At 38.4% G+C, this 16136-nt stretch overlaps 1 protein-coding gene across 38 annotated transcripts in view; it reads right to left on the reverse strand.

Moving 5' to 3' along the window:
* Positions 1-16136, reverse strand: part of NCOA2 (nuclear receptor coactivator 2) — a 297091-nt gene that overhangs the window by 34423 nt on the left and 246532 nt on the right. For 33 of the 38 annotated variants that reach the window (XM_054656809.2, XM_063817157.1, XM_063817184.1 and 30 more), the window contains 4 exons: positions 15520-15667; positions 11980-13249; positions 4255-4465; positions 636-842 (listed from right to left, as the gene is read on the reverse strand). In XM_054656809.2, the coding sequence (XP_054512784.1) occupies positions 636-842; positions 4255-4465; positions 11980-13249; positions 15520-15667 (1836 nt within the window). The remainder of the gene's footprint in view (positions 1-635; positions 843-4254; positions 4466-11979; positions 13250-15519; positions 15668-16136) is intronic. The other 5 variants (XM_063817177.1, XM_016959559.3, XM_063817175.1 and 2 more) reach the window with 1 other exon arrangement.

Raw genomic sequence — 16136 nt, forward strand, 5'->3', positions numbered from 1 at the left:
ATAATGGCCACTGAGACAGTGACTACTACCTAGGAAATGTGCCTAGGCAAATTGCCAGACACCTGCAATTATAGCAGGTCAACGTCCAAACCTGATCACAGGCAACTTCCTACATCTTCAAAAGGGAGCTGGGGACCAGATCTGAAAGCTATTAGGCCAGGCATATTACTGTTTAAAGTTCTTTATTTTTAATTAGTACTTTTTGAAATAAGAATTTTATCACCTAGAAGTATAAAAGGTTGGTTGAATTTTAAGCTCTTATTCTGAAATTCTCCAAACACAAATAATCAATCCATAAGTTTTTGAGGTATCAGTAAATTATCCCTGGAGTAATTTTATATATACCCTGCAATGCCTAGAACAGTAACTGGGATAGAAGTGAAATAAGTCTCAGCTATAGGATTAATGGTTGGAAACCTCATAAAAGTAACAATCACAGAATTAAATGGTTAGCTCACCCAAAGGCTTTCCCACATGCCATTCTCACAGTGAAAATCTGTAGAATTTTCTCACTTTCAGATGTTATTTTCTAACATAAAAAGTTCACTTGAAAAATTCTACTAGTTTGATGTGGATAAATACACCATTAAATTAAATAACCCACCAATAAAGTAACAGTGCATTTGACCCCTTACCTGTGCTACTGTTCCCTAAATTTCCTTGGTTTCCTATCATCCCTTGATTACCCATCATTCCTGGCTGAGGTATCACTGAGTAGGGACTACTGTTTCTGATTGGTGGGAAAGGTCCAGCACCAGTTGGGCTTTGCAATGTGATGTCAAGTGGTAAATTCTGGTTTGGCAATAACCTGCCCAGTTGCCCTGGTCGTGGGTTATTAAAAGCTAAGGAGAAAACAAATGAAAATTGAAGGTTAATATAGGATAATGGAAAATAATATTAACAGTAGTGTTTAGGGACAATGTCTGTAAAATGACAAAGGTATGCATGTCAGGGACCAACTACCTAGATAAAAGACAAAATCACAGACAAAAAACACATGCAGCACCCCAAAGCATAGATGTGTGATCTAATCAACTGGTCTCTAATTCTTGACGATCTTGCAAAACAAAACAAACACATGTATATTATTTACCATATACCTTCCTCACCAACAGTAATTTCATTCATTCATTCATTCTCTCTCTCTCTTTTTTTATTCTGAGACAGAGTTTCGCTCTTGTTGCCCAAGCTAGAGTGCAATGGCACGATCTCGGCTCATTACAACCTCTGCCTCCGAGGTTCAAGAGATTCTCCTGCTTCAGCCTCCCAAGTAGCTGGGATTATAGGCGTGCACTACCATGCCCGGCTAATTTTTTCTTTCTTTTTTTCTTTTTTTTTTTTGAGACGGAGTCTCGCTCTGTTGCGAGGCTGGAGTGCAGTGGCCCGATCTCGGCTCACTGCAACCTCTGCCTCTAGGGTTCAAGTGATTCTCTTGCCTCAGCCTCCCGAGTAGCTGGGACTACAGCTGTGCCACCACGCCCAGCTAATTTTTGTATTTTTAGTAGAGACGGGGTTTCACCATGTTGGCCAGGATGGTCTCGATCTCTTGACCATGTGACCCGCCTGCCTCGGCCTCCCAAAGTGCTGGGATTACAGGCCTGAGCCACTGTGCCCAGCCTTTTTTTTTTTTTAATACAGGGTCTCACTCTGTTGTGCCAGCTGGAGTGTAGCAGCACAATTGTAGTTAACTGCAGCTTTTAACTCCTGGGCTTAAGAAGAGGTTAAGAGATCCTCTTGCCTCAGCTTTCTGAGTAGCTAGGACTGCAGGTAAGTACCACCAGGTCTGGCTAATTTTAAAATTTTTTTGTAGAGACAGTGTCTCACTATATTGCCTAAGGTGGTCTCAAACTTCTTGCCTCAAGTGATCCTCCTGCCTTGGCCCCCCAAAGTGCGGGGATTACAGGCATGAGCCACCGTGTCTGGCTCCCAATAGTAATTTCAAATATATAACTGTATTTGCTAATTAAACCAGTATTTTTTTCACGTTATAATATTCAGACTTAGGAGTACTGCTTTCTCACAGCTATGAAGCTATTAACATCTCTTACATATATCACCAAACCTATACATACGTGGTTTGGATATTAGAACATCACTTCTTAACTGGGCTTTCCTAGGATTAGAATTAGATTAAAAGTGGTTACTCTCCTTAGAAGTTAAAAATTTTAAGTGTGAACTCTGTTGCCTAAAGCAGTATTAAATTAAAGCTGTAGGACCCTGCTTACTTTTCAAAGTACAGCTTCTTTAAATTCTAGACATATTTGGATTTGATATGATTTTTATAGCTAGTTGACAAGAATTTATTGTGTACTAAGCACTAGACCAGCATCACACTGACAACCTATAATTTAACGCTATTAAATTTAATACTAAGATATTACAAATTATAGTAACTTATTACATAACATCAAGTACTTTATTTTCCTGAATTATATAAACATAGTCTGAAATAGCACATTTAAAAGAAAAAGTTCTTAACCATCAATGATAGAAATAAAATATTTTTAAAAATTAGGGCTGAGAATGGAAATTATGTGCGTGCTTAATCATGACTTCCTCAGGTTTGGTTATCAGGTTGCCATCAATAATCTGAATACCACCAGGAGCTACAGAAAGAGGAGAAACCATAAATTCTACACAGTCCTTCATAACCTCCCCTAGGGCTAATGAGCATGGACTGTCTAGTGTGTCTGTTTTTTTTTTTTTTTGAGACTGAGTTTCACTCTTGTTGTCCACGCTGGAGTGCAATGGCATGATCTCAGCTCACTGCAACCTCCACCTTCCGGGTTCAAGCAATTCTCCTGCCTCAGCCTCCCGAGTAGCTGGGATTACAGGCGCCCACCATCATGCCCGGCAAATTTTTTGTAGTAGAGATGGGGTTTCACCATGTTGGCCAGGCTGGTCTTGAACTCCTGACCTCAGGTGATCGACCTGCCTCAGCCTCCCCAAGTGCTGGGATTACAGGCACGTGCGACCGCGCCCAGCCTGTCTAGTGTGTTTCTTACCCAATTCTCAACTCTTTTGACTTCGTGATCTCCCATGATCCACAATTAACTCTCCATTGCCCAAGAAAGAGTGAGTTTTGAGAGGTCACATGCAAATCTTTCGTGTGTGTGTGTGTGTGTGTGTGTGTGTGTGTGTGTGTTCTGAGATGGAGTTTCGCTCTGTCGCCCAGGCTGGAGTACAGCAGCGCAATCTTGGACCACTGCAACCTCCGCCTCCCGGGTTCAACCAATTCTCCTGCCTCAGCCTCCCGAGTAGCTGGGATTACAGGCGCCCACCACCACGCCCGGCCCAAACTCATCTTTCTTTTGTTTTTCCTATTTCAGAATGGTCAGAAATCACTTGAGAAAAGACCTAGCAATGAAAGATGTTCTATGATTTGACTGATGGTTGCCATTTTTGATCTGAGAACAAATGCCAGGTATTGGCTCAAATTGTATCTGAAAAGGAAAAATCACTCTGTTTTGCCAATTTAACGCTGAAGAGGTTATCTATCTTTCATAAATTATGGCCTTGCTACATAACAAATACTTTCTTCCATTCAAGATTATCAGACAACTTCAGGTATTAATCAAGTTTGTAAACTGAGTGTTCATAGTAAACAAGTTTATCCTAAGCTTACAAAACTTTAAAATGAAAAGATAAAAGATGTTTTTTCTAAACAGACAACTTAACTTAGAATACATTTAGAAACGTAAAGTTCCACGTCAAGTGATGTTTATATGAAGATTCCTGAGATAGGGCAAGATTTTTAATGTATGTAGCCCTTTCATGTATAAATACTTTTAGTAGAATATTTTATTATTTTTTTTTAAATTTATTTTTTGTTACTACCAGCTGAGCAGTTTGGGAGAGTAGAATATTTTTAAATAGTGTATTATCCCTAAAAAGTCAGCATAGCTCCCAAATGTTATATATTTCAGTATTTCATTGTCTATTAAACACATAAAATCCAGGATAAACTCCATGTCTGAAGGCAGTCACTGAAATGAAGGGAAATATGACAATCAGTTGAAGAACTTCATCAATGTAGGTCAGTCTCCCTGTCCAGTGCCGATTAAATTAACCCACAAGAGAATGTGAGAGAACCATTTTGAATATTGTTTCAAAAGACCAGGACAGTAGATGGTGCTATTTGATCACAAAAACCTTAAAGTGACTAAGCTGGTTGCATCAGACTTCAATAATCCCTGTTTCTGATAGTGATTATATGGAAATTTCTTGGCATAACCAGCCATTTCTCATACTCACTGCTCTGTGAAATTCGCAGTGCTGTTTTCTGGGCTCCAACAGGTGTGACAGGGCTGTTTTCAGCTGTGAGTTGCATGAGGTCATTGATGATGGCTTGCTTGTCAACTGATCCAGCAGGGGCGCCTGGCCTCGTGTCTGGGAAAAGCTGTGGTAATTGACTATTCTGCAAATCATCCAAAATCTCCTCCAAGTTGTCCAGCTCACTGCCAGGCTGTAGTTGACAAACAGAAGAGTTTATCCAGTCTACTCTAAGAGTAGACACCACAAGCCCATTTGCAATCATTGACCTAACTGCCATAAGGCACCACAGCCAAATAAAATAGGTAGATTCCTGCATACCACAGGCCTAACAGATAATTGATCATCTTTTAAAAAATTAGGTTAACAAAGGACAAGTAATTTAATCTCTTGGTCCTCAATTTCCTCATCTATAAAAAGAGATGGCTGAATTAGAAAGAAAGCTCTCTTCCAGCATTGTGATTTATTGGCAATTTATAAATTCTCCTTTATTTTATGCTTATCATTCAATTAATCATAAGAATATATATTTCCAATTAATTATGAATAGACTATGACTTTGGTCCAGGTCTAGGTTTTATCGTCAAAACTCCCTAAGAAATAACAACAACAAAAAACTGGCATATAATGTAATCCAAATTTGCACCCAATCAGTATTTAACAAACAGTCATTTCCCTTCAGGATTTTTTTTTTTTAATCTTTAAAAGAACACAGGGGTGGGGAGAGAGAAGCAAAATAAGCTTGAAGCATCCATGAACTAAGCACTGCCTTTTCAATTTGAGTAGTCCTTTTTTTCTGCTTGGACTTTCAATTTTGAATGACAATGGCTTTCCCAGTCTTTTGCCAGCTTAGGTAACAAAGGTAGGGAAGCAGGATAAAAACTGGTTGCCCCCCAAACATAGCACTATTAACCTAATTATACGGAAGCTATAAAAATGTTTTTTTTTTTTTTTTTTTTTCTGAGAAAGGGTCTTGCTCTGTCACCCAGACTGGTGAGCAGTAGCGCAAACACTCATCCCTGTAGTCTTGATCTCCTGGGCTCAAGTGATCCTGCCACCTGAGCCTCCTCAGTAGCTGGGACCACAGGCATGCACCACCACCACCATGTCTGGCTAATTTTTTGATTTTTTTTTTTTTTTTAGAGATGGGGGTCTCATTTTGTTGCCCAGGCTGGTCTCTGAGCTCAAGCAATCCTCCTGCCTCAGCTTCCCAAAGTGCTGGGATTACAGGAGAGTGCCACCGTGCCTGTCTACAGAAGCCATAAAAAATGTTTTTAAGTTTTCTCTTCCATTAAAAAAAAAAAAAACAAAATTCAAGCACTAACATAAGCTAAGTATCACCACTATTTCACACTTAGCACTTTTCTGCTAGGAAGCTAAACTGGAATTTATTCTAGATTTTACAGATATTCTTTTAAATATAACCTATCTATGTGCCAGATATTTAAAATCAGATAGTGCATGCTAGGATTGCTTTCTAGTGCAGAAAGTAGTACGAACGATTTTCTTGATGTGTAAGTGGAAAACGTAAGTTAGTTTCCTCAGTCATTGGACTTTGAATCCTTGACCACAACTATTCCTTTCATCTACACTGGCAAATCAAATGAAATACATGGCGTACGTCTAATAATGAGTTACACTGAAAGCAGGATGGCTTACATTTTTATCTGACATACAATTCCTCCCCATGCAGAGGTTGGATATGCTAAGATTTTTGCAACTTACAGCAAATTTAACATCCATATGAGATGTTTTTTGATTGGAAATATTTCTCAAGTTAGGAAGAATAGAATGAAGTGAGATTTTATTTGGTTCTTCTCAGAGACAACTAGCTTAGCAATGATTGGGAGATCCATTTTCCTAACGCATTGTTAGAGCAATTACAAGACCATTTTTTAGCTAGTTTAGCCACTCAATTGTAACAAAAGAGGGAGGTATCTAATACAGGAGAGTCAGTTATGAATTAAGAGCTGGGTTCCAAAGTTAGCATCCTAAAGTACCAACAGTCACAGACAGGTCAAATTATCCTTAAAGCTCTGTAGGAAGGCACCGCACTGACTATCTCCTCCAACAGCAACAGTCTTTCCTCCAGAGTGGCAGCAAATTACTATTTCTTTGGCTGAGTCCTAAGTGAAGTAGTTTATGTAGGGGCCATACTGCATTTAAAAAGCCCATAGGTACATGTTCACACTATTAGAGCCACAAGGGAACCAAAACCCAGCAAAGTCATGTCACCCACCTCATGATCACTCCACTACGGCAGGTATTCATTGAGTTCAATGGTGGGCAAAACTGCTCATACTACTGAAATAACCATTTAATAACCATCTGTTCTTCCAGGAACATAAAACTGACTTTATGTACTTAAAATACATATGTAAAGTTGACTCCACTGTAATCTTCTTTATCATGTTTTGCTGAATGCATAAGGTATAAACTGTTATTCTCAGTATAAACATAGATTGCCCTCCAAGGACAGTGCCTAGAACTAAGTAATGGGCACTGAGTCAACACGATGATTTCTTTTAATCATATTAACACAAACTTGAAAAAATCTTCCCCAAATCAGTAATTCTTTTCATAGGAATTCCTATAATTTCCATTGCTTTTTCAGAAAATGTTTCATAAAAATGTGTGGTAAATTTCCTTACACTTGTCATGAAGATAGATCAGAAAAAGCCTCTAATAAACTGAGAAGGTTATATCTGTTCTATGAAAACCAGTTTCCCTACTACAATGTTGTCCTGTGTTGAGCATTTTTAAAAGGTAGAAGCTCCATGTGTGGGGGTGAGGGAGGTGGGCTATAATAAGTGATGAGTTGCCTCTTGAGAAAGCTCTGCAGATTACTTTTAAGAGAAATATGCAAAATAAATAGGTCCATGTAAACAATAAAAGTAAAGTATGTTATTTCTCAATGGATACATTTATATTTGCTTCCAATCCCAGACATATGTAAAAGGAACTTTTGACAATATATATTAAGAACAGTCTAGACTCACACTTTTCCTTTTTTTTTTTTTTTGGAGACAAGGTCTCACTCTGTCACCCAGGCTGGAGTGCAGTGGTGTAATCTAGGCTCACTGCAACCTCCGCCTCCCAGGTTCAAGCAATTCTCCTGCCTCAGCCTCCCCAACAGCTGGAACTACAGGTGTGCACAACCACACCTGGCTCATTTTCATATTTTTAGTAGAAATGGGGTTTCACCATGTTGGCTAGGCTGGTCTTGAACTCCCAACCTCAGATGATCTGCCTGCCTTGGCTTCCCAAAGTGTTGGGATTACAGGTGTGAGCCATCGCGCCCGGCCTAAATACATTTTTCTTAAGAAAGCCATTCAGGATCTTCTTAGTATCAAAAGGAACTAGTTCTATGAAGGCTTAAAACTATGAACACTATTTGAATTCATTCAAGCTTGGCATCTGAAAAATGCACTATGAAGTTTTCCCAACTAGAGATAATATTGCTTTGCCTGTGTTTATTCCTTGTCAATTTATGGAGTACACATTTAACATTAATTGTCGTAAGTTCACTTTACATGTTCTTCTTCAAGGAGATAAAGTTCAGAATATCTATACCCCTCAGGTTAACAGTAACATTTGATGACTACAGAATTTTTTTTTTTCTGTATTCATGTAAGTTTTGGAAGGAATAAATTTGATCACATTAAGTTTCTGTTAAAAAATTTTCTCCCCTCAATTTTTGTAGGCTTTAATTCTCATCAGAAGTTCTTCTAGTCTCTATCCACTTTGTTAGGCACAATTTCTTTACAAGACAAAAAGATTAATGCCTTCCTTTAAAATGCTTTGCCAAGATACTTCAAAGTTTTGCTTAGGCATCTATTTGAATGCTCAAATTAGCCACATCAATTTGAGTTGTTAGTTTAAACTATTTCAGGCAGAAAATGAGTCAGAAAGATTTTTATAAAAGTTCTACAAAATGAAAATCAGACTTGATTTCTTTAATTTTTCATTTTTCTGGTTTTAGGATTTTTTCATGTCAAATCAACTTGTTCTCTGCAGGAAATATAAAAAGCACAAGCATTTAAACAACATCAGTATTCTAATAAATTACAAGGCATCTTTTCAAAATATTTTAAATAAAAAGTATAATTTTACCATATTTGCCTAACACAAAGTTGTTAAGAAATGGTAATACAATTCTACCACATCTGGAGAGAAATTTTCAGGACACTATCAGTTTAAAATATGGTTTGCCTTTCTAATGGAGTCAAATACCAAGAAGAAATTCTTTTTAGACTATTTCCAAACCCTTATCATACGTGTCTCAGCAGCATTAGAAAGGACCCAGTAGTATCGTTTGGTTAAGTATCAACCATGTTCCACTGTGTAAATAAGCATGTAACTTAAAAGTCTGTAAACATATTGGAAATTTTTCTGTTACTGTTTCCTGCTGGTTAGGAAATGCTGTAGAAACAAATGTTTAACCACTCTGCTCGGTAAAAAATGCTATTTTGGGTATAATAGCACCATCGAAGTACTTCCTGTCATTAATAAGTTAGTAATAGGTTAAACACACACTCAGTCAATGGCTCTTTTCTGAATCAAAATAACAAGACAGTTAACTGTGCAATTCAGACTCATTAATAGTTTGTTTTATCTCACTAAATAACTTATTGTATTCCCTTGAAATGAAAGAAAAGTCTTCAATAAGTTTGTACAGCAATCAATAGGAGATACAATTAACCTGTATTTGGAAACAGTGAAGGTGAGCAAGAGGTGAAAGAATCACTGTTTTTTTCTTAAAGTAAGTCATTCTAACTTTGATCTAAATATAGGTAATGCACACTTCCTGTGGTAACTTTTGAAGCTGCAATGTTTTTGATGTTAAAATTGCTCTAAAGCAGTACTTCTGGTGGAGTTTTACATGAGAGTAAAGGGAGGGCGAGACCAGAGACTGGATTTCATTAAGAAAAATATACTTACTATATGTGCCTCTGTGTGTGTGCACATGCATGTGTGCCTGTGTACATGCATGTGTGCCTGTGTACACTGCTTTTTGATTCACCCCAAAAAACAGATCTGTGCTGATTACACTCTGGACTTTATGTTTCCTAGGTGAGACAATTTTTATCAGAAAAACATTTCTCCTAAATAAATAACCTGAAACTGCAAGTGACTCAAGGAGTTTTTAAAAAACTCCTCTTTTGTTAGTTTCTTGTCTGAAGTTAGTGAAATCACATAAATAAATACAGAAATACCAAAGAGTGGCCCCTTTCCTTGACCCTGTAAGTCCCTAGGGCCTCAGATCAGGCCTAGGATAGAAATAAATTGTTTACACAGGGAAGGCCTCGCCACATTAGACACTAAGCTAGGGGAGACCATCTTGCCCTCCAGCATGTGTCAAGAGACCGGAGTGCCATTGTCTGTGCCTGCCACTCTGGATTACCACTAGCTGTGTAGATTCTAATCTAGTACACCTCAAAAGATTAAAACACTTACAGGTGTTAATATGGTTTTACATTTCACTTTATTCAAGACATTGCTATTAATTTTCTGCTGAGACACCAGTTTCCCCATTTAATGATTTTACAGTGTTATGGAACAGCTGCTAATAGAACCTTGCACTAATATCTAAGTTTAAGGATTAATCACCCAAGATGTTTATATAATTTGGCTCCGCTTCCCCTGTGAAGGACATGAAGGTTTGAAAAATTGTATCTGACCTTTAGGAATGGTAGCAGCTGTCGAGACATCAAAGTGAAAGAAATAAGGAAGCCAAGTGCTTAGAAGCCTAGATGGAGCCCAGCTAGAAGAGCAAGTGTGGCCTTGGCTTCCCTGAGGATGGCTCTCAACCCCAGACCTGCCTCTGGGTTAGCTCTACCGACTCAGCAGAGCTCCAAGGTACAGCAAGGGGTGTGCTTTTCCTCTCTCCATCCATTGAAGACACTGACCCATGAAATATCCTCTTGCAAAACAAATTTCAAGGATAAACCTTGAGTCATTTAAAGTAGGAAAGCCCTCTTGGCTTCTTCACTTCTTAACCAATCATGACCCAAGAACAGATAAGAAGTATAGGGCATATTCAGGGACTAGAGAAAAGTGATGGCTAGGGTAAAGTCTTTGATCATTGATTCCCTAGGAAACGTCTCATGCCAAGTCACTGTGGCTGTTAATAACCCATGTTTTCTTTAAATGGGTTTTTATTTTTTGAGACAGGGTCTCAATCTATTGCCTAGGCTGGAGTGCAGTCGTGCAGTCATAGCTCACTGCAGCCTCCAACTCCTGGGCTCAAGCAGCCTCAGCCTCCTGAGTAGCTGAGACTACAGGTGCATGCCACCACACCTAGCTAATTTTTTATGTTTTCTAGAGATGGGGTTTCATCATGCTGCCCAGGCTGGTCTTGAACTCTTGTCCTCAAGCAGTCCTCCACCTTGGCCTCCCAAAGTGTTGGGATTACAAGCATGAGCCACCTCACCCAGTCTGTTTTTGTTTTTTTAATAAAGAAAAAACGCTTACTTTTTCCCTGTGATGTCATTATCTCCTTAGAGGATTATCAAGAATGATTTGGGGTGGAAGGTTGAGGAGATGTTGGTCAAAGGATACAAATTTCAGTTAGCCGGGAAGAGTAAGTTCAAGAGATCTATTGTACAACACTGTGGCTACAGTTAGTAACAATGTATTATATGCCTGAAAATCACTAATAGATTTTAAGTGTTTGTACCCCAAAAAGTATGTGAGGTAATGTATTTGTTAATTAGCTTGGTCTAGCCATTCCAGGATATGTATTTCAAAACAACATGTTGTATACCATAAATATATACAATTTTAATTTGTCAAGTATAAATAAGAATTATTTTCAATATCACTTAAGGTATCCTGGATTTTTTCAGGGAACTTATTTTTCAGACAAGAAGAGCACATAATGTAGCCTATTATTCTAGTTTTGAATTTACATACCATGGCTCAGACGTACTAATATCAGTTCAATCTTTCTTTCTCCTTTCTACTATCCCTTTCCCTCTTAAATATTTTTTATACCAGTGGTCTAAGAAATTCTTTTGCATTAATCAGAAGTTTAGTTAAGAATAAAGAGAGGTAGAACGACCTTCATTGGGTTTCAAAACCAGTTAAACTCTGATCTTAAAAAGAGAGAAAGGTAAATAAGAAATAATTCAATTACATCTGTTCTGACAAAGCCCAGTTTCAAGGAAGTGATTATCTCCAATTCAGGCAGCTTCTATAACAGAGGTCAGCAAACTACCACCAGCCTGTGGGCTAAATCTTGTTTTTGTATGAGCTAAGAATGAATTTACATTTTTTTAATGGTTAAAAACATTTTAAATACTTTGTGACACATGATAATTCCATGAAATTCAAATTTCAGTGTCTATAAGCAATGTTTTATCGGAGCAAAGTCATATTCAAGTTTGTTTACACAGTGTCTGTGGCTGCTTTTGCACTACAATGGTGGATTTGAATGGCTGTGACAGAGACTATATGGCCTGCAAAGCCTAAAATACTTACATTTGGTCCTCACAAAAAAAGGCCTGCCCACCTATGTTCTATAACAATGTCACTCTGCTAGGAGAGTATTTGAAACACACAGCTTCAGCGAGATTTTCAAGATAAGAACAACAAAGGAGAAAGCTTATTTTTATCCAATCACCTGAGACTTCAAAATGCCCCTATGGAGAAAATCCTTGATGGATACAGATTAGTACACCTGCGAGAAGATGTGATAAAACTTACCTGGTCACCAGGCTCAAAGCTCATCTCCTCCTTCTCAGTTTTCATTGCTATTAATTTTGTGTTACTGGCAGGATCTGTCTTACTGTCCAGTCGCTCAAGTTTGGGGGTTATTTCTGGTAAACCAATATCTTTAGTATCATCTTTATCTAGCAAATAGCGAAGTAGTGCATTCTCTTTCTTCTTGGGGCTCACCGGCTCTTGTTTAATAGTCACTTCTGATCCAGGAGCTGTGCTGCTGGACTCCTGGCTCAGGTCTTTGCCTGTGGCTTCTGCTGTTAACTTGGCCAAGTCCACAGGGGAACTGCTGTCCTGCAAGAGTCTGTGCAAAATTTTATGCTTCTCCTTGAGCGAGGTTCCATGTGTAGACCCAGAACCAGGCAAGCTACCTGTGGAGTCTTTGTTTGTATCCGACAAAGAGCTGGCTAAGGGCGAGGGCTCCATCTGATCAGATTTGGTGGTCAGCAGCTGCAGGAGTTTGGTCTGCCCTTTGCTGTCATGCAGTCTGCTCTGCCCGTCAGCTCTCTCACTGCTCACGGCCGGGGGCAGGTTGGGGTCATTTGTTTCCTTTTGCTCTCCAGGATGGCAGCTGCTCTCTGCTTGTCCAGTTGTACCTTCAGAGGGCTCCCCATATAGTCCAAAACAGTCTTTTGAGTCCAAGCTTCCCATCTTGCTGAGTGGGGGAGGATTCATATTAACTGGGGAGTTTTGCAAATTGCCCATTTTTAGGTCTGGTGAAGCCAACGATGACCCTAATGAGACCCCGTGCCCCTCGCTGAGGGCCTGAAGTGCATTGAGGGAGCTGTTGGTATAACTATGGCTATTTCCTGTGCTGCTGCAAACTCCCACAGGGGAATGCAAGCTTCCTGCAGGGGAAAACTGACTGGGTGGGATTCGAGGGCTGCCAGCCACTCCAGGGCTCATGCGATGCCTTGGTGAAAGCATGGAGGTGGGCTGTCCTGGATTCATGCCAGGGCTGCTTTGTGAGGGGCTGTTCATTTTGAGTGCATAGTTACTACCCTGAGGAGTGGTTGCTTGCATGCCTGACACATGGTTCATTCCCCCAGAACCACCAAACCTGCCCATGGGCATGCCCATTTGTTCCTTTGGGCCATTTATGGGAAAATTTATATTGCTACTGAGGGTCATGTCCTGACCTGGGTTCCCACTGCACAGGGCCTGATGGGCAGGGCTGTTAGAGCTAATTGGATTCAGTGGCTTCCCCATCGTTTGTCCAGTCAGATCCGGATTCATCACACACACATTCTGCTCTCTGTATAACGAGAAAAGAAAAAAATGTAAGATAAAAGGAAAAATACTTAGCAAGTTGTTATTAATTTTTAAAAATGATATGGCCTCTTCACCTTAAAAGAACAGGCTACATTTTAAGGATAGATAATACTTTGTTGAAATCATCTGCAATTATTGACAAGACTGAACATGTACAGTGTTGGACCAAGAGGGATGTTTTTCAGGCAACTCATTAAGATGTCTGGTTTTACAGAGGGGGTGTGTTTAAATTTGACTACTACTGTATTTAAATTGCATTTACTAGACAAGACATTAACAGGGTTCCAATTACATAATACATCTTTCTCATGAGTAGTTGAGAGCTTGTACTGTCTTAAAGAAATGAGTAGAGCTGTCTTCAGTTTTTTTTCCAGAGATTATAATTCCTAACAATAGACACATCTGTAAGCCCAGAGCTCTGATATTTACTACTTGGCTCAAGATAAACACGCTTAGGGGAAAACAACTTGCCCCTAACTGTTAAGAGAAATTCTGCCAGTTCTAGAACTAATAGTTACTAAAACTGTTTAGAATTAGATCACCTTGTTTAACAGATTTCCACTCATCTCCTCACCCTACACCCCTCCAAGTCAGAGCAAGACCTCAGAGCCAACAGCATGGGAAGGGAAGTTCAGAGTGACTTTAGTTTGGGATCTTATTCTTCTACTTCTGGATAACTCCATTCCATCTCCTTACTAATGACTAAAAGCAGGCTTTCTGAGCAAGATGATTTTGCAAGTTCTATGAGCTTTAATTTACAGCCTTGGCAGTCACTTTTGAGTTACCAAATGTGTTCACAAACCCAAATAAAACAGGTTTCACAAATTGTCAAACATCAGCTTTTCGTTAGGTGGGTGAAATTTGCCACATCTGTAATCACTTTCAAATTGTTTCAGTTTGAGGTTAGATTTATTAACAGTTGGCAAACAGAGTTGCCTGATTTTTTTACTCCTAAACAGTGAATTGAGAAATGTGATAAAATGGAACTCCTCAGCCAGAGCAACGTTATATATTTACTGATAGGACCTCATAAAGTTTTCCACAGCATAAGCATAAATATTTAGATAACTAATGAAATTTAATCATTTTCCTAAATATGTGCTCTAAGACAATATGGTTTATGACATTTATTTAAAAATCAACATTCAATTTCTTTATCTTCACTTTTTTATGAAAATGTTTATTACCCTTCAATTTAAGGTCTAATGTTGAGAAGTTAATTTGAACCAGAGAACAAAAATCTAAAATATTATTTGTAAATATATACATAGAAAGTTCTAGATTTAGGCTGGGCATGGTAGTCCACACCTGTAATTCCAGCAATTTGGGAGGCCAAGGTGGAAGGATCACTCAAGGCTGGCGCATGCCTGTAATCACAGCTACTCAGGAGGTGGAGGCACAAGAATTGCCTGAACCCAAGAGGCAGAGGTTGCAGTGAGCTGAGATCGCGCCACTGCACTCCAGTCTGGGAGACAGAGCAAGACTCTGCCTCAAAAAAAAACAAAAAACAAAACAAAACAAAAAACCAAACAGTTCTACATTTAAACACACAGGAGCAGAAATCATACTAGTGACATCAATATTCCTGCCCTGCATTTGTTGCTACTGGGAGCTGATCAATAAATTTCCCTTTTTCAATGTAATGGGCAATCATGTCTAAGCAAACTTAGTGCCAACTGGGTTTTACAATTCACTAATGTTAAGGCTAAAATTCAAAGTAGAGTCCTACTTTGCCAGTACAGTTGTTCTTTGGTTATATGGGGGACTGGTTCTAGCCTCCACCCTGCCCCCACGCTGCAGATACTAAAATCCATGGATGCTCAAGTCCCTGAAATCAATAGCATAATTTTTGCATATAACCTACACACATCCTCCTATATACTTTAAATCATTTCTAGAAATAATTTCTTATAATACCTGATACAGTGTAAATATAGTTATAATACAAATAATACAGTATAACATTATATATATATATATATATTTTTTTTTTCCCCCAAATATTTTCCATCTGTGGTTGGTTGACTCCTGGGATGCAGAAGCCATGGATACAGAGGGCCAATTATATTATGGGTATATTATGAATTGTCTTTTAGCCAACAGCTAATAACAATTTAATTTTATATTTTACATTACTGGGATTGATAAGAAGAAATGTCTAACAAATCCTCAAAGCTCTAAAATAATTTGCTGCTTTTGTAATATCTCCTCTTAACTTGGAAATGGAAAATGACTTCTTAGAACTAGGATTACCTGTGAAGCATATGTAAAGATATTACAAGTTGAGGTTCATTAGTAGTCTGAGAACGGATGAGTTTGCTCTTCGTTTGTGCAGCAACAAGAGTGCCATCAGACAAGGAAAAACGATAGATTTGACTGAATGCCAATCCTTGTCTCAGTACTGCAGGCAAGCAAGGAAACAGAAGGCACGTTTAGAAAAAAAAATTGAGGGGTTGGGGAGGACAAGACATAATAAGAGTAATCAACTTCATTAAGTTTCATAATAGTTTCCCACCAGCATGTAAAGAGTTATAAGTAATACTTTATGAGATTAAAACATAACATTTTAAAAGCACATTTACTTTTCACTGAAAATACCAATAACCTCAATTATCTGTTTTCCTTATGAAAAGGAGTAAGAGCCTGGACCCTCAAACTGTGTTCTTAAAATCTTTATTATTATGGCAAAACAGTGTAAACCATTTAACTGCTCAAACAAGCTTTATAATGATTTGCTTAAAATGGTAGAAAACAACACAATGTATAAACAGGGTATCTCTTACGTATATAATATGACTTTAATTTCCTTGTAAAACTAATACAAATATGAAAATAAAATTTATGACATTTAATATGTTCTCTGAATATTC

Source organism: Pan troglodytes, chromosome 7, assembly GCF_028858775.2.
Source record: "Pan troglodytes isolate AG18354 chromosome 7, NHGRI_mPanTro3-v2.0_pri, whole genome shotgun sequence".
NCBI lineage: Eukaryota > Metazoa > Chordata > Mammalia > Primates > Hominidae > Pan > Pan troglodytes.